Source organism: Chrysemys picta, chromosome 9, assembly GCF_011386835.1.
Source record: "Chrysemys picta bellii isolate R12L10 chromosome 9, ASM1138683v2, whole genome shotgun sequence".
NCBI lineage: Eukaryota > Metazoa > Chordata > Testudines > Emydidae > Chrysemys > Chrysemys picta.
In genome coordinates this window covers 32,246,169-32,265,360 of record NC_088799.1, presented here as the reverse complement: position 1 = coordinate 32,265,360, position 19,192 = coordinate 32,246,169, and the positions used below count along the sequence as shown (strand labels likewise).

Below are 19,192 nucleotides of genomic sequence, written 5' to 3'. Positions count from 1 at the left end.
CAGATATGCTAAACATTCATATGCCCCTTCCATGCTTCGGCCACCATGCCAGAGGACATGCTTCCATGCTGATGATGCTCGTTTAAATTAAAAAAAAAAAAAATGCGTCTGTTAAATTTGTGACTATACTGCTTGGGGGGAGAATTGTATGTCTCCTGCTCGGTTTTGCCCGCATTCTGCATATATTTTATCTTATAGCAGTCTCAGATGATGATCCAGCACATGTTCGTTTTAAGAACACTTTCATAGCAGATTTGACAAAATTCAAAGAAGATACTGATGTGAGATTACTAAAAATAGCTACAGCACTCGACCCAAGGTTTAAGAATCTGAAGTGCCATCCAAAATCTGAGAGGGACGCGGTATGGAGTATACTTTTAGAAGTCTTAAAACTCTGATGTGGAAACTACAGAACCCAAACCACCAAAAAAGAAAATCAACCTTCTGGTGGTGGCATCTGACTCAGATGATGAAAATGAACATGCGTCGGTCCGCACTGCTTTAGATCGTTATCAAGCAGAACCCATCATGAGCATGGAAGCATGTCCTCTGTAATGGTGGTTGAAGACCTTGTTTGTCTGAGTGATTGGCTGACCAAGAAGTAGGACTGAGTGGACTTGTAGGTTCTAAAGTTTTACATTGTTTTATTTTTGAATCCAGTTTTTTTTGTACATCATTCTACATTTGTAAGTTCAACTTTCATGATAAAGAGATTGCACTACAGTTCGTGTATGAGGTGAATTGAAAAATACAGCATTTGTTTTTTTTTACAGTGCAACTATTTATAATCAAAAATAAATATAAAGTTAGCACTGTACACTTTGTATTCTGTGTTTAATTGAAATTAAATATATTTGAAAATGTAGTAAACATCCAAAAATATTTAAAATAAATGGTATTCTATTGTTTAATGGCGCGATTAATTGTGATTCTTTTTTTTTAATTGCTTGAGAGCCCTAATAAAAACATGTCTACACAAGCATTTGTTGAACACATCATGAACCAGACTGCCTCTTGTCTGGGATTAGGTCCACTTATTTAAGAAAATGCTTCACCATCAGAAAACCAACACATTCCATTTATTAGAAAACTCACCTTTATATGGAGATACTTTTCCTGAAACATTTTGCACTTTTATAGCACTAGTCACTAAGGGCCCTCAAAGCACTTACAAATATTAATGGAGACTCACACTGCCCTGTAAGGTAGATACTGTGTCACTTTATAGATAGATAAAAAGAGAAATGAAGGGTTAAGAGGAGGACCATATTAATTTTCACTAAGGTGAACAGGAGTTGAATCAGGCCCCAAGTAACTAGGTCAAGGACACAGCAATGACCAAGGCACAAATAAAAAGCAAGATTATTAACCCTCAGTCCCCTGCTCTAATTGCTACAAAGTTCTTCACATTTAACTCCAGAATTTTAGACACACAGGTCACTCATGTATGTGGCTGGGGATGTGAAAAATGGAGAAAAAAAGATTAGAAGAGACTTCCTTTTCACTGATCTCTGGGACTAACAGATCTTTACTTCTAAGGAAACTTGATTTTGTTAAATTTGTCTTTATTATTCTAATTCCAAAACATTACATGTGGGGGAAAGAACATCCAACTGTTCTGTTTTCTGGAATTATTACAAATGATTAAATTTTTAATTTAGAAAGGTCATTTTCAAAATAAGTCTAATGAATAGTAGTTACTAACTGAGTCCTTTATTGAAGGACAAGTCAAACAAAACTGTCTTTTTGTATGGAATCACAGAAAACCTATTCTCATGAAGGTATAGTGTAAATAATAATAAAGGACAGTTTGTCTCAGTCCATCAAACTTGTCATTTGAAAGAGTCATTGTGTGAGGAAATATTTCCTCTTTACAATTCAACTAGTGACCATTCTCAGGCATAAGACTCCCTTCAAATAATATAGACTTGTGATTTTTTTTAAAGCTTGTCTTTCTTGAAACAAAATGCAACAGGGCATCTCTTGAAATAGTTCAGCATCAAGAAGCCATACTATAGCTGAAGAGATATACTTAAATTACTAACCACACTTAGAAACTTTACACATTTTCTAGAATAATTAAGACTTACTACTGCCAGCATTGCAGACCTGATTATATAATTACAGTGCCATTGGTTGGCTTTTTTCAGGCTGAGTGCACTTAACTCCAGACAGCTCCTCATTAGAGCTGTATTTTTAGAGGCTTTTCTCAGGGAGCCGTGATAGTTATGCAGTAAAGAATTTCACAGTCTCTCGGTTTTAGCTCTGGCAGTAATATAACTACATATGAGACTTATAGTACGTATGAGATATGTATGCATGTTAATAGCACAAAGCAAAAGAAACTCAAGCATGCATCACACGTTGACAATATAAGAATGTCGAGTTAGAAGATATTATTAAATGTAAATGGCAAAACTAAGAATCCATAAACATCAGCCCCTTGCTGATGTATATCAACTAATGAATGCCGTGAGGGGGGAAAAAAAAAAAATTACTGTCATACTTCAAAATAGACCATGCTCTAATCCTCAAGTTGTCCCAAATGCTTATAGACAATATTCTTCTATCATATTCATTTGACTAGCAAGGTGGAAAAGTTCTGGTAGTTTAAGGATCAATAAACTCAGGCAACTCATTTGTGCGTTCATCTAAAAGTATTTGAATTCAATACGTAAATTAATTGGAGCAGAAGCACATATTGTCTTTTTATTTCATTGCCTCGTGTTTTTCGGGTTCATCCTAGGCCGTGGGATTGTGCCATTGATGTCTGAGCCTTCTGATGTTAACATGCACAGCTGCGTTAGCAGTATGCCAGCACAACTGCAGATAGTGCTATATAATGTAGCACTTTCATGGACACAAGGCCTAATGCAGCAAGAGTACAAGCATAGACACTAACTGAAGGGAAGGTGAGCAGTGGTCCAGGGGGCAGCAGAGAACCCAGAGAATGGGACAAAGCTGAAGAGAATAATTACCATAATAAAGTGTCAGAGGGGTAGCCGTGTTAGTCTGGATCTGTAAAAAGCCCATGTGTCTGATGAAGTGGGTATTCACCCACGAAAGCTTATGCTCCAATACATCTGTTAGTCTTAAAGGTGCCACAGGACTGTCTGTTACCATAATAAAGGTGGTTAATAGTGAATACAGAATTAGGTAGCAGCTGCTGAAAATGGGGTGGTAAAATCAGGTAGCTGAGGTCTACAGTAGACTTATAGGATCCTAAAATAAAGACTTCATTTGTTTGTGATGGGAAAATTTTGGGGCATCTGAGGCACAAATGCCCCACTTCATGTAATTTTTGGAATGGGTTTTGTGCATTACCATGGAAAGAGCATTGATATAGAATGCTACAGAACCCAAAACAGAGATTAATTGAGATCATAACAATACCATATTTAAACCTTTGACTTGTGCTTCAGTACACAGAGTGAAAGAAACTAAATATTACTAAGAACTACCTTTGGAAATAATGTTTTCCAATAGAATATTGTTGCAGGGCATAGCCTGTACATCTCTATTCCAAGTAGAATTCAAGGAGGATCCCTGAGGGATCCTGGGAATTGTGTAGGTTGTTGCAAGGCACACTGGGAAGGCATTCCAAAGAACATAAAGAGAAGCTGCAGGGATGAGTCAAGACTGGGTATGCAGCATTGTGATAGCATTCAATTGGTATTTCTCTGAGCATGAGCCTGGGAGGAACTGGAAAAGCTCAAGGAAGAGGCCAGACTGATAAGACTTTGGAAAGGAGTCCAGGAAGGCTGTGCTAAAGTAGCCTGGAAAGGTGCCAGGAGGAAGGCTTTTTTTTTTAAAGGGCAATGGAAATTACTTTTTTAAACAGTGAAATGGGTGATTTTTGGGTGGAGTGCATACAAGCCCTTCGTGGCTTAGGGTTCCTCAACAGCTCTACTGCCAGGTGGTGTGGAAACGTCTTTGACCCAGAAGTGAAGGACCTGTCAGCCTGGCACCCAGGGGAAAAACAAACAAGAAACTGTGTAACATGCCGAAGGGCAAAGATCAACTAGCACCGCCCTACATCCAGGACCGTCTTTAGGAACTGCAGGGCCCGATTCGAATACCCGGCGGCAGTCCGGGTCTTCGGCGGCACGGGGTCCTTCACTCGGCTCTGGGTCTTCCACAGCACTGAAGGACCCCCGCCGCCAAAATGCTGCTGAAGACCCGGAGCAGACCATGGGTGTGGGCCCCTCTTAGGCGCGGGGCCTGATTCCGGGGAATCGGCCTAAAGCCAGCGCTGCCTACATCAATACAGGTGAAGGCTGTAGCCCAGGGACAGCCAAGGATATATTTTGCTATTGTATTTGGAACCAGAATGGGAGGACATCTTCTTTGGTCAGCGGCACAAAGCACTAAAATCACCAACTAACTGAACAGAAAGGGGAGACGGAGATGTGTGACCAGATTTCAAATGAGGTAAGACAAGATTTAACATACAGTAAATAAATACTGGATAAAACAATTTAGTGAAAAGCATAATCCTCAGTAATAAGTAAAATAAATTGTCATTGAACAACCATATTTCACAGAGTTATGAGCAAACAAATTAAATGCTCTGGGGCATGTTCCACATCAGGACAGCCCATTTGAAAGAAAGAAGAAACCTTTATAAGCGATTATCTCTCCATATACATAGGCATTTAAAAGTCTAACCTTATTCAGTACAATAGTTGCAATATATCTGAGATAATAGGAAAAGCCCACAGTATGTACTTGATGTAGAAAAAGATCATATTTTGCCAAAATAACCTCAAGAAAAACCATAGTAAAGAACTGATAACAAAAAGGACATACAGCATAACTATGTTAATAATCCAAATAAGTTACTCACGCAGGTGGACTGTCTCCACAGTATTTCCCAATTCTTTTAGCATCATTGATTTCCCCACCATTAAACACTGCCACAAAATCGTATCTGCAGTAGTTATCTCTCTCCACATCAAACTTCTCAAACTTTAACTCTATGACCTGTGGGAAAAACAAATACCTAATTAAGGCTTTTTACAGTAAGATAACAAGGAGCACTAATAAAACTAATAGTGTGCCTTATTCACTTTGCTGTCAATTGATGAAAATTGTTTACTCTGTCTGCTTATTCAAGCAATTAGCGGTCTTCAATATATGAATACAAACGTTGGTCCTAAGAACCACTATCTGTATGGAAGGGGGGGGAACAGTAGAGGGCTCTAGGAATAGAGTTAATCATCCAAATCCTGATTTAATTGACAGGACTGCTATAAAAAAAAAAAAAAGGCCATGTGTTAGAGAAGGAATGTATTTTATTTTTAGGGGCGTTTGTGAACAGACTTTGATTCCAACGATAAGACAGATCTGTGCCTCTATATTCTGGCTGGTTCTCTTGATACCATATTTGTCTCAGACTATGTTCTAACCCAGTAATTAACAGCAGAGAGATATCCTTCAGCCAGTGACTGACAGGTGTGAGTTCAACCCCAAAGCTGCAAGTAGGCAGAAGACCCATTGTAGCATATGTGGATCTTACTATGCTGAAGAATTACTTTGATAGTATATTTTAGAGATTTAGTTATGTAGATGTACCAAAAAATGAATCCATATTCAACTAGATAGCAATTTAGTTGGTCAATAACTGAGTGGAATGCATTATCAAGCTGTGCTGTCTACTTAGGTTCTTATATTGGACCCATCAAGCACCTTTCAGCAATACGTAAAACTATGTAACTGTAGAGTTGATTCCAGCGAGTCATCCTTTAATGATGCATGTGCTATTTAAAAAAAAAAAATAGTGAAGCAGAGATCTAAAATATGGGGATTACTTGCTGTTATTTATCTGCTGGGGGATCTCTACTACTATAACTACTACAATCTGCTCTTTTTGACCAAGGGGATAAAAGATATGAAGATTGTCTTGACTATTCAAGGTTTTCCTTTGTTTTTTTCCACTGGACCCTCACTGGTGTTGCTCAAGTGGCTGCTTCTTTTTCATGGTCTTCTGGTTCAGAATCTCAATTGGCTGCAGCTGGGAGTGGGGCAAATGGAGTTAAAAGGAAAATGGGGGAGCATACAGAACAAAGACACTGGCTTGGATGGTGGGGAGAGAGGGAGGTACTAGAGGAAACAAAACAGACATGAGAAGAATAAGGGGAAGAGAGTAATTGGGGAAGGAAAGGGGGATAGTAGACAAGGTAGCAAATAGTGGGTAGAGCAAATGGAGGAGAAAAAAGGACACAAAACAGAAGACAGAGAGAACTAATGGTGAAGAAATAAAAACAAAATTTATGTATGCAGGAAAGCAACAGAAGGTCTAGCCTGCTTCCTCGTGTTGTATATGGGCATCTTGCTGTTCAGTCAGAAAGTCTAATGATAAAATGGAAGGAGAGGAGAGGCCACCATAGAGGAGAACCTATTTACTGAGCTCAACAAAACAATTATTGGTCTAAATTAGAGCATGGCTTGCCGTAATGGTAATATGCTGATTTGGAAGGGAAATGGGTGTGGCTTGATTGAGTCCTTGTCTAATAAAAAGGTAGAAACCCTATCTATATAGAAAATATGCCCAGTGGACTGGTGAATCTTTGAATGGCTTGTTTTTAGTGTAGAACACCTTCACGTTCGCTAGCCAAAAGGAAAAAGTGGTGAATAATACAAAACTTGGTTTTGTGGGTGAGAAAAAGCCCTTGACTCATTGGAAACTATACAGCACTGAGAGAAGCACTATGGAAATCTATAGAAAATATGTCTATTTGGACGCTTAAAACATTCCTGGGGACAGGATCTCAAGAATAAGAATTCAAAAGGAAAATCCTATCCTAAGTTTTCACTACAAGCTTGTAGAAAGTTTTCAAGCTCATCTGGAGATAAATGGGAAGCATCAAAGTAATCTGCAATTTACAGACAATATTGTTAAAATCACTGCCTAGCTATAGATTGCTAAATGACCTGTACATGGCGAGCAAGGAATGTGGATTAAAGATGAATACAGGAAAGACTAAGCTGACGTACAGCCTCTAGTTCAAGGGGGGGGGGGGGCAAACCTTGGTAAATGGAAAAGAATTAAAGATCTGAAGAATACATTTATCAGGGACAGCTTTTTCATTTGGAAGATTATGGTCATGCACTGAAGATTAATAGGAAAGTCTGGGTGGCATATAAAAGAATGTTGGGAAGCTAACATAGTTATGAAAAGTAACCTATCAAACATGCCTCAATCATTGTGTACTCCCTGCCATGATACAGATTATTGAGCAGAAACCTGGGCAACAACAACAAAAATGAAGCATAATGAAGTATCAAAGTAACTATTATAAATTGCCAACCTACATGTTAACTTTTGTGGGTAACTGTTAAAAGAGATACCAAAGCTCACCTGATTCTTTGGGGCTACAATATGCCATGAGCAAGTGACTCCTGCTGGGTAATCGCGATCTGGCCAATTAGGAGTTTTAAAGGACCCAGAAGGCTTGTCTAGTCGTCCACCACAGTACTGATCCCCTAGAAATACAAAACATAACATACTGACCAAAAGCACAGGGCATGTGTGTAATGCATTTAATACAGCTGTTCCACTACAGCCAAATTCCCAACTCCTGTGTTTAGCCAAAGGAAATAAGCTTTTGTGTAGGGGTTCTCAGATGAGACCCATAGAAAATGCTCTCAGCCTGAACTTCTTCCTCTGTAGGTACATGTAGCTGAAGATACAGCTCACTTGACACTTTTCTCTAGAGCCACTGCACAGCAATACTTCACAGGGTGTAAGGGGTTTTAGAGACCACTGTATAGCCTCTCTGCAGCAACACCATTTTGTGCAACATAACCCTGCTAGTTCCACTGCATTTAGGGCCCTCCGTGCCCATGGGGAGGATTTTGTCCATAGTAAAGAAACTAAAAACTGTTTGTGGCTGGTCTCTTTACTTTGTAGAGACTTTAACATATTCTATATTTTTTCTGTAAGATCCATGATAGCAGTGTATTAAGATTAACTTTGCTGATCAAAAGATTCTCCCTTGTCCCCAGACTACAAAATTAAAACTATTTTCCCCCATGGCAAAATTGAGGGTGAGAGAAAAGCTTAGGAATTGGCATCTATGCCTAACAGGAGTCAATATCCATGACTGAAAATGAAAATGGGGGGAAAAAAAAAAAAAAAAAAAACTTTCTAACTTAACAAAAATGAAGACTTCTTTTTTTAAAGTGCCAGTCTAGGGCTTCATTTCTCCTCCTCCCAGCCCCAAATACTGTGGTGAATACATTATCCTTGACTATAACACAAGTGTGCAGCTTCTTCATTTTTGTATCCTTTCAGTACCAAGGATGCAGGGTTCTGGATGTTATAACTTTCAAAGAAGTAGGAAACCTTACTTTAACTTTAAAAGTTCCTTTGGCCTCAAAGTCTAAGTACATTCTATAAAAGACAAGATAATGTTTGCAGTGGTGGCGCCAGGCATAAGTAGACTTAGCAGTTGCTTAGGGCCCCCATTGAGTATTATTTCCAAAATACCATTCATCTTATTTAACATGGACTTTTTAACAAGTATATTAGCATATGATGTGTTGGTATATTTTTTGGTTTGTGGAAATAATGCAATTAGTATTTTTAGGGGATGGGTGAAGGGTAAGGTGTGGCCCCAGAAATATTCCTGCTTAGGACCCCCGATGGGCTAGCACAGCCTCTGAATGTTTGCCTTTAATATTTGCATAGTTGTAAAATACCTCTTTCATGTGGTTCTGCTGCAGAAAACATAGCAATGAATCCATTTCCAGCTGTATTGGCATCTGAAATCATTTGTACCAACATCTTATTGCCATTGGCCACAAGGGCACCTGGTTTGAAAGTACCACAGAACCTGCCCAGGCGTTGTCCATTGGCATGACCATTGTAAACATCCACAAAGTCATATCTGCACAAGTTGTCACTTTCCAAGTCTATATATCTAAAAGACAGAACTACCACCTTTCCTTCAGGCACCTGTAGAGGGGAGAGAGTAACGTATCTTAACATCATCGTCATCATCACTACATGACTAGCTGCTTTGCATAACTGTTGTTTGCGTTTTCAACTGTGTATATTTTCAAGTTCCTTTCCCCAACTTACCATCAAATTCTTCATTCAAGTACAGATGAGATGTTGAACAAATAATATGGGATGCTCCCTCTCTGTTCCCAGCTCCATCCTTTTCTGTTGCAGTATTCCCTTCCTATTGCATAGCATCCTCTCTTCAAAATGGTGCTTTGACAAATGTTAATAACTGCTATTCAATATCACATCCCAACTCAACTGCAACTCTAAGGTCCAAGCACATCCTCTGCCAGTGATGTCACATCCACCTTTGCACTCATCAGTGGAGAGCTAACCAACTGGTTAATGTCAGGGCCATTTTTTTTAATATGAACCAGTCAATCAATTTTGAATGTAGTTCACTTGCCCCTCTCATCCTGATTATCTGTGGCATTCAAGGGTTTATAATAAAGCTGTTCAATTTGGGGGATTTTACATTTTCGGATCATTTTTAGTAGTAATTTAATAAACACAATATCAATTTAGAAAAGAAAAAGGGAAACTTTATGTCTAAAACTGCACAGCTAAAATTAACAACTAAATGGAACCCATTTAGTTCCATGGATGTAGTGGAAATACTTGTTTTAATAAAGAATAAGTAAAACTACAAGTTGGATACAGAGTTCAAGCAAGCCATTAGTATGCAATGATAAGAGAGCCTTTGGTAATAAGGGTCTAGACACAAGTTACATTTTAAATTACTTTTTGGTTAAGGGTAACACTGGTTCCTAGAACACTAAGGTCTAATGCTGTTTTGCTGCTTTAACAAAAAGCATCTAAAAAAACCTTTGGTTAAATGGAGAATATATTTGGATAGAAATAGTTATATGTTTAAAACAGACTGTGACGGTCCACGCCCCTAGGGTAAGAGCAGCGTGGCCCGTCAGTCACAGTCTATAAAGCAGCCCTTCAGTGCAGGGCAGCATGGCCTAGCGGCCAGAATCTATAGAGCCACCCTTTGATGCAGGGGGGCCTAACTGCCGGAGTCTATAAAGCAGCCCTTTGGCGCAGGGCAGCGGGGCCTAGCAGCCAGAGGCTATAGCGTTGGGGCGCCCCTTATAGGGTGGGGCAGCCCTGGTAGGGGGGCCCGGGCCTACCCAACTCCACCAGGCCCCGACCCAGAGCCCTAACAGTGGCGTAGTGGCTTGCCACTGACTCAGCAGGGGGTCCTACCGAAACACGCTGAGTTTCCCCAGGGGGAGGTACCACTCTGTCACCCTCCCTGGTCACTTCCTACCAGAGTCTGTGTTGGGGTTTCCCCATGAGATGTCGGGTCCTCTGTGTTCGGCAGGGCCAGTCGTCTCCAAGGGTTCCTCCAGTCACTGGGGTGCAGGCAGGCCGTGGACGGTTTCGATTCCCGGTGCAGTCAGGGGCTGTGGCTGGCCCTCCGCAGGAGCTTCCCAGGCAAGTCCTTCCCCTGCGGCCTCCAGCCCAGAACGAGCTGGGCTCTCTCCCTTTCTACTACTAGGGCATTTGGAGCATGCCCAGTCTTGCCAGGGGGGCGGGACTTCTGCTGTCAATAACATGGGCTTAATCCTGTCTGGGCTAGTGCAACGTAAGCAGACCCCGTCACACACACACTCCTGTAAGAAGGACCCCCGGGGGCAGTCCGTCTCCCCTTCCTCACCTCCCTGTCTAGAAAAGAAATCCATTAGCATGAGTCTTACCCGGATGATGAAACACACGGAAGTCGTATGGTTGTAGCGACAGGTACCAACGCATGATTCGGGGGTTCACGTCCTTCATGCTGTGTATCCACCTGAGGGGGGCATGGTCAGTGATCAGTTTGAAGGTGTTCCCCAGTAGATAATAGTGCAGGGCATCAATAGCCCATTTCACGGCCAAGGCTCTTCCTCTATCGTTGAGTAGTGTTGTTCTCGAGGAAATAATTTGAGATTCAGGTACAGTACTGGGTGTTCCTCCCCTTCCAGTTCTTGGGAGAGTATGGCCCCTAAGCCTACCTCTGAAGTATCCGTTTGGAGTATGAATTCCTTTGAAAAATCAGGGTGTCGCAGGACCAGTTCCTGTGTGAGACGTTCTTTCAGAGTCCTGAAGGCCTTGTCGCATGGGTCAGACCACTGCACCTGTCCCGGCTGAGAATTCTTCGTCAGGTCTGAAAGGGGGACAGCTATAGACGCAAAGTACAGTACAAAGCGGCGATAGTACCCGGCCAGTCCCAAAAACTGGCGTACCTGTTTTTTTGTCTTGAGCGTGGGCTTATACCTTATTGATTAGTGGGCGTAATTTCCCTCCCCCTACTACATACCCGAGATAGGTTATCTCTTCCTGTCAGAGATGGCATTTCGCCGGGTTGGCTGTGAGGTTGGCTGCTCTAAGGGACTGGAGGACCCCAGTGAGGTGTCTGAGGTGGTCCTTCCAGTTGTTACTGTAGACCACAATGTCGTCTATATACACTGCTGCATATCGATTGTGAGGCAGTAAGAGCTTATTCATCAGCCGCTGAAAAGTCGCTGCGGCTCCGTGTAGCCCGAACGGCATGGTTACAAAGTGGAAGAGGCTGAATAGTGTTGGGAAAGCGGTCTTTTCCCGGGAGTTTGGTGTAAGAGGGATTTGCCAGTACCCTTTGGTTAAATCTAGGGTTGACAAATACCTCGCTCCCCCAAGTCGTTCTAGGAGTTCTTCCACCCGGGGCATTGGGTACGCGTCGAACCGAGAGACAGCGTTAACCTTCCAGAAATCGATACAGAATCGGGTGGTCCCGTCGGGTTTTGGAACCAGAACGATTGGGCTGCGCCATTCACTCTTCAACTCCTCAACTACCCCCCCATCTCAAGCATCATATCCAGTTCCTGTTGTACTATGGCCCACATCTTCCCAGGCAGTGGTCAGTGGTTGTCCCTCACTCTCTGACCGGGTGTCATCGCAATATGATGGCTCATAAGGTTGGTTCGTCCCGGATGGGTTGATAGAAAGTGGGGGAAATCCTCTATGAGCCGCGATATTTGCTCCTGCTGAGCCGTGGTGAGGCCAGTCCCGAGCATAGCCAGCCTTGGGTCTAGGAGTTCCCTGGCTAGTGGTCCAAGTTCTGGGTCCGGGGGCGATGAATAAGGCCTCCCTGGCCTTCCAGGCCTTCAATAGATTCACGTGGTATGTCCGGGTGTCCCTCCGTTGTCCGGGCAACCGGACCTCGTAATCTACTGGCCTGACCTGTCGGGTCACCTCGTAAGGCCCCTGCCAGTTGGCCAGGAGCTTTGATTCGGCTGAGGGTCCCCAGGGCCAAAACTCCGTACCTTAGCCCCTCTGTTATATATCCATTCCCGCATCTCTTGGGCTCCGGCGTTTCTTGGGCTTGCAGCAGGTTCTTCCGGGCGAAAGCCCCCAAGGTTCGGAGCCGTTCTCGGAGGTGTAGCACATACTGGGTGGTCCCGAGTACTCACATCTCCTGTGCCTCCCAGTCTTCTCTCAGGAGGTCCAGGATCCATCGGTGGTGCCTGCCATACAAGAGTTCAAAAGGCAAGAACCCGGTCGATGCTTGGGGTACCTCCCTTATGGCGAACAACAGGGCTGGCAATAATGTATCCCAAGGGCTGGGGTCTTCCTCCACGAACTTCCGCAACATGGACTTCAGGGTACCATTAAAACGCTCCATTAGACCGTCCGTTTGTGGATGATAAACCGATGTTCGGAGTGTCCGTATATTCAGGAGGCAGCACAGCTCTGCTATTAGTTAGAGGATATGTTCGTACCCTGGTCAGTCAGGATCTCCCCGGGTATCCCGACCCTAGCGAAGACCTTCACTAGTTTGGCAGCAATCACCGGCACCGTAGCAGCTCGGAGGGGAACAGCCTCGGGGCAAAGTGTTGCGTAGTCCATGATCACTAAAATAAAGCGATTCCCTGTCTTACTTCTTTCTAAGGGTCCAACCAAGTCCATTCCGATGCGTTCAAAGGGTACACCGACCACAGGCAGGGGTATTATCGGTGCTCGGGGTACACCCTTCGGTCCGGCCCGCTGGCATTCTGGGCAAGTCGTGCAATAATCCCCGACCTCTTGGTGAATGCCGGGCCAAAAAAATATATATATATATATATCGGCGGGCCACCCTCTGAAGGGTCTTTTCCCGCCCCAGATGTCCTGCCCAGGGGTTTGCATGCGCTAACTGTAGCAGGCCTCGTCGCAACCTCTGGGGAACCAACAGCTAATGGAGCGGCTCAGGTGTCTCTGGTTCCTGCACCACCAGAGATAGGTGATCCCGCCAGATCTCAAACCAGGGCCCCTGCAGAGGTCTCGGAGGTGTGTCCTCTCTGGGGTCAGGGACGGTGGCCTGCTCCCAGGCCCTAGTCAGGGTCAGGTCTTCTCTTTGCTCCCTCACAAAATCAATATCTTGCTCCAGCTCTGCCTGCACGTCTTCCAAGGACGGCTGTTGGGCGTTGGCAGGTGCCTTCCCCGCCATAGATGTCCCTTCCCTGGGGTCGGACTCTGGTGTGCGTCCAAGCAGTCCCCTCCCTGCAGGCGTAGCCCCTTCCATTTGTGGAGTGGGGGGTTGATACTGCTGGAGGACCTCCCTAAATTCTGGCCAGTCTCGCCCCAGCACTACGGGGGTAGGCCAATCTGTGAGCCATGCCCATGTGGAGGATTTCCTCCCGCTGGCCAATCTCAATCCTCACTCAGGCTGTGGGGTAAGGGCGGATGTCCCCATGTACACACTGTAGGTGTATCTGTTCCCCTGAGAGTCTAAGGTCAGGAACCAGCCCCTCCCACAAGAGGGTCTGACTGCATCCCGAGTCCACAAGGGCATTCGTGGAGGTCCCTTCGACCCGCACAGGGTCTACTAACTTTCCCAGCCCCCTTTTCCGGGCTCTTTGGCCGGCAACCCAGACTTGCCTATAGTTGCAATCCATGAACGGGCATTCCTGCTGAAAATGTCCCTCTTGTCCACGCTCCCAGCAGCGATTTCGGCCTTCTGAAGGTCCAGGGCCCACCCTTTGCGGGCTTCGCCCCCCCCTTGTGGGAGCCAATCCCTTCGAATTGGAGTCTGAGTGGCCCTGTGCCAGGATTTGGGGCTGGGAGGCTTAGTGGGTGTGGAGCGGGTATTGGGCGGAGGTTCCCGAGCCTCCGCTCCCCGAGGGCTTCCCTTGCCTGGCCCATCCCTCCGGCTCGGATTTCCGGAGCCCCGCAGAAGTGCCTCGGCTCCCTCGGCTGCCAAGTAGTCCTCCATCAGGCTCACGGCCACTGACAAGGTCGCTGAACCCATGCTTTTCCTCCTGCCGGGAGGATCTGGGTGAACTGTTCAAGCGCTACCATCTCCGCCACCTGGGGCCCGGTCAAGCCTTTTGGGTCCAACCATCTCCAACAGAGATCCCGTATCCGTTGGTCCACAGCCCGAGGTCGAGCCCCAAGGGGGTACTATTCTTTACGGAGGCGCTGGCGGTACGTCTCTGGGCTAATGCCGGTCTGATCTAAAATGGCTGCTTTCACCCGGGCGTACTCCAAGGCCACCCAGGGATCAAGGTTGCGATAGGCAGTCTGTGCCTGTCCCAGTGCTCTGGGGGCCACCGAGCAGCAGTGGCAACCCGCTCGAACGTGACCAGGAATGCCTCGGGGTTGTCACCTGGTCCCATCTTAGTGAGGCGAATTGGTAGCCCCACTGAAGCCTCTCCAGATCCTGCTCCAGTGGGTGCGGGGGCTGGGGCTCCCGGCGGGCGCAGTAGAGTTGCCACTTGTTGGACTAGGCGTTCCTGTTGCAATTGTTACTGGGCAGCCAACTCTCAAAGGAGCTGCTGCTGTTGTTCTTGGTGCTGGGTCATCTGCAACTGCTGCTGGCTGGCCATCTCCTGCATCATGTGAGCCTGTTGTTGTCACTGTTGGGCCGCTTGTTCTTGCTGATTCTCCAGCATCCACTTTAGAAACTTCTCTATATCCATCTTGGATGGCGGTGGGGCTCCAGCTGTCTAGATTCCCTCCAATGGGCCTTTCAGCAGGTCCCGGGCATTGCCCACATTCTTCACCACACGTAACGGTCCACGCCCCTGGGTCAGGGCAGCATGGCCCATCGGTAACAGTCTATAAAGCAGCCCTTCAGTGCAGGGCAGCGTAGGCTAGCAGCCAGAATCTATAGAGCCGCCCTTTGATGCAGGGCAACGGGGCCGAACAGCCGAAGTCTATAAAGCAGCCTTTTGGTGCAGGGCAGTGTGGCCTAGCAGCCAGAGTCTGTAGTGCCACCCTTCAGTGCAGGGCAGCGTGGCCTAGCGGCCAGAGTCTATAGAGCCGCCCTTTGATGCAGGGCAGCGGGGCCTAACGGCCGGAGTCTATAAAGCAGCCCTTTGGCACAGGGCAGCAGGGCCTAGCAGCCAGAGTCTATAGCGTTGGGGCACCCCTTATCCTCGACCCAGGGCCCTAACAGTGGCGTAGCGGCTTGCCACTGGCTCAGCGGGGGGGGGTCCTACCGAAACACACTGAGTTTCCCCAGGGGGAGGTACCACTCCGTCACCCTCCCTGGTCACTTCCTACCAGAGTCTGTGTTGGGGTTTCCCATGAGATGTTGGGTCCTCTGTGTTCGGCAGGGCCAGTCGTCTCCAAGGGTTCCTCCAATCGCCGGGGTGCAGGCAGGCCATGGACGGCTTCGATTCCCGGTCCCAGGGGCTGTGGCTGGCCCTCTGCAGGAGCTTCCCAGGCAGGTCCTTCCCCTGCAGACTCCAGCCCAGAATGAGCTGGGCTCCCTCCCTTTATCCTACTAGAGCACTTGGAGCATGCCCAGTCTTGCCAGGGGGGCGGGACTTCCACTGTCAATAACATGGGCGTAACCCTGACTGGACTAGTGCGGGGTAAGCAGACCCCATCACACAGACACAGGGAAGCTTTTTAAAAATGCTCAAAGTGATCTGAATTCAAAACTCAGTACACTTATCCACAAAGAAAAAACATATATATATTTTTGGAACCCAAGGAATTTACCATCTAAATTTGAGACATGACATGAATGGTGGTGATGAATGGTAGGAATTGTATGTGCAATAATGTTATATAGTTATGCAGGTTAGGCATGTACATATGTGTTAAGGCTTTGGGTTTTGTAAGAGCTATGGAAAAATAAGTTGTGAGTATTTTTGAATCACTTCATTGTGGACACTGTGAAAGGGGTGAATTCTCGACAGGGCTGGCTCCAGGCACCAGCTTGCCTGATTCTCGAGAGATTTAACCGGGGGAGGGGGAATGGTTGCTCAAACAAAAGAGCATTCCATGTGCTCAGGAGTTCTAAACTTGAAAGGTGTTGGGGCCTGAGCCTGCAAGCCCTTACTAAGAGTAGTACACTGACAGGGCACCTGTTTAACAGAGACCATGTAACAGTTTGGGACAGAAAGCGAAGAATATCCTGTTCATTTGAAAACCTGAAAAGGGAACATAGATAGGCAGAATGTAATTACTGGGACCTATTCATGGACTAGTACAGTGGGTAACCAATTAAAAAAACATTACCAGCCATTACTGCACTATGTTGCCTGAGATGCCACCATTATTTCCTGTTTTGAATATTTAACACACAACCAAAGTATGACTAGTAAAGCTCATACATGAGACACTATAAACCAAAAAAAAAATAAAGTTCTTGAAACTTCTCCATACACCTCTACCCCAATATAATGCGACCCGATATAACACGAATTTGGATATAACGCGGTAAAACATTCCGGTGGATCAAAGCAAGTTCGATATAACGCGGTTTCACCTATAACGCGGTACGAATTTTTGGCTCCCGAGGACAGCGTTATATCAAGGTATATTTATGTGACTATTTTTAAAATCCAGACTTTTATTAGCAAAAACAAGTGACATTAGGGTTACCATCCGTCCGGGTTTCCCCGGACATGTCCGGCTTTTTCAGCTTTATATGGCCGTCCAGGGGGGGATATTTCTAATCAAGTAGAAATGTCTGGGATTTCCCCCTTTCCCTCATGCAGAGTGTGGCTCGGCTGATTGGATGGCAGGGCCTGATTGAAAGCTGCTCGCAGCCACTGGGGCCTCTAGCAGCCAGAGTCCCTCCCCCTCCCCGCTCCCTCCTCCCCCGCAGAGCAGCACAGAACAGTGTTTGAGTCCACGTGGAGCCCGCAGCTCTCCCTCTGTCGGGTGAGTGGGGGAGCAGAGGCTGCAGGGCAAGGAGGATCAGGGCAGGCAGGGGCATAGAGGCTGCAGGGGCAGGGCAGGTGGGGGCATAGAGGCTGCAGGGGCAGGGGGGTGTAGGGGCAGGCGGGGGGTGCAAAGGCTGCAGGGCGAGGAGGAGCAGGGCAGGCAGGGGCATAGAGGCTGCAGGGGCAGGGCAGGCAGGGGATGCAGAGGCTGCAGGGGCGGGGGGGTGCAGGGGCTGCAGGGTGAGTGGGGAGCAGGGGGCACAGAGGCTGCAGGGGCTGCAGGGTGAGTGGGGAGCAGGGGGCACAGAGGCTGCAGGGATGGGGGGTGCAGAGGCTGCAGGGCAAGGAGGAGCAGGGCAGGCAGGGACATAGAGGCTGCAGGGGCAGGGCAGGCGGGGGGCGCAGAGGCTGCAGGGCGAAGAGGAGCAGGGCAGGCAGGGGCATAGAGGCTGCAGGGGCAGGGGGGTGCAGGGCAGACAGGGGGGTGCAGGGACTGCAGGGCGAGTGGGGAGCAGGAGTCACAGAGGCTGCAGGGGCAGAGGGGTGCAGGGACTGCAGGGCGAGTGGGGAGCAGGGAAGCACTTAGCAACCCCCAACCAAGATCAGAGCGGGAGGGAGGAGGGGGAATGCGGGGGGCTCAGAGGAGGGGGCAGAGTTGGGGCAGGGACTTTGGGGAAGGGGTTGGAGAAGGGGCGGGGTTGGGGCGGGGCCGGGGGTGGGACTGGGGCCCCATGGAGTGTCCTCTTTTTTAAATGTTTGAATATGGTAACCCTAAGTGATATAGACTATAATGAGCCTGAGAGACTGAAGTCTTTTCTTTAGCCACGGAACAGGCTAGTACAGGCAGCAGTAGTGCCAATGTTTCCCAACTCTGATTAAGGGGTGAGAGGAAATACTTCCTGTAAGTCCATTCAGTCCTTGGAATCTCTGCTGGTTCTGCCAGAAAAGACAACAGTTTTGATTCTTGTTTTTGTGGTATGACCACCTGTTCACTGCAAACTGTACAAAGAGTACCAATTTCCAAATTGATTTCAAAGCGATCTGATGATAACATTAACCTGGGTTGGAGCTGAATCAGTGACCCAAAGGTATAAGATTAAATATTCTGTTACCACTCCCCTTAAAACCTTACCTACTGTAAAGTAGCATTATTGGTCACTGTCATAATATTAAAGTATACCATACAATAAAAAAGCTAATATATTTAGATAGTATACAACCAAGAATTGTGAAACATAAAATAGAGGAAAAAATATTTATTTTGTTTCTAGGATGTTTGTCTTCTCTGAGAACAGAAAAGAGGAATATTGCAGAGAAAACTGAGGTGGGTAAATTACAGCCTGCCATTTTAAACCTTTAAATTTACTTAGAAGTTATCTCCCTTAATCCCTGTTCACATTTTTCTTGCAAAAATGATGTTCACTACTGTTACCACCCACATCAAAAACCAGGCAAACTTATCCAAAGTACAATAGCTATGTTTTAGAAAAATGTTAAGTAAGTCACCAGGTCAAACTAATGTGCTTCTGAAATAACCAGGCTTTAGTGGGTGGTGAGGGGAAGAAATCCACAGGTCTGCTTAATTATTTTGAAGCAAACAAGCACACACACTGTAAACCACTTTGTATAAGCTGTCTGACCTCTAGAACCACTGCCACTTTATTGAAAATACTGTAACTGGAGAACTAGAGAAGTTTCAACAGTAACAAATAAGGTAATTAGAAATATAACCAGCAAAACATGTTCTCTGGAAACTTACAGAAAAAGGACAGCACAGGCAGGGCATTTAGGAAAGCTCTAGTGATAAGAATAACAACTTTTCCTTGTTAATACAAATTAGCTTGTCAACTGTATTACACTCAAAGGTAAACTATAATTAAATTAGTTGACGGAATAGTGTCAAACCTTGGGCTGCTGAGACTAGTGGCACTGAAACTGGAAGAACAGCATTTATGCCACTTCATGCTGTTCTTCTGACCTACTGCCTTTAAAGTTAAACAATAAACATACTAAATGTTTTAAAATCAGTAAGTGAATACAGTAGGTCTTTAAGGAA

At 45.9% G+C, this 19,192-nt stretch overlaps 1 protein-coding gene across 1 annotated transcript in view; it reads right to left on the bottom strand.

Moving 5' to 3' along the window:
• PCOLCE2 (procollagen C-endopeptidase enhancer 2) overlaps positions 1 to 19,192 on the bottom strand; it is a 51,557-nt gene that overhangs the window by 14,771 nt on the left and 17,594 nt on the right. The window contains exons 3-5 of the mRNA XM_065557952.1: positions 8,704 to 8,959; positions 7,361 to 7,485; positions 4,847 to 4,983 (exon numbers count right to left, since the gene is read on the bottom strand). Of these exons, the coding sequence (XP_065414024.1) occupies positions 4,847 to 4,983; positions 7,361 to 7,485; positions 8,704 to 8,959 (518 nt within the window). The remainder of the gene's footprint in view (positions 1 to 4,846; positions 4,984 to 7,360; positions 7,486 to 8,703; positions 8,960 to 19,192) is intronic.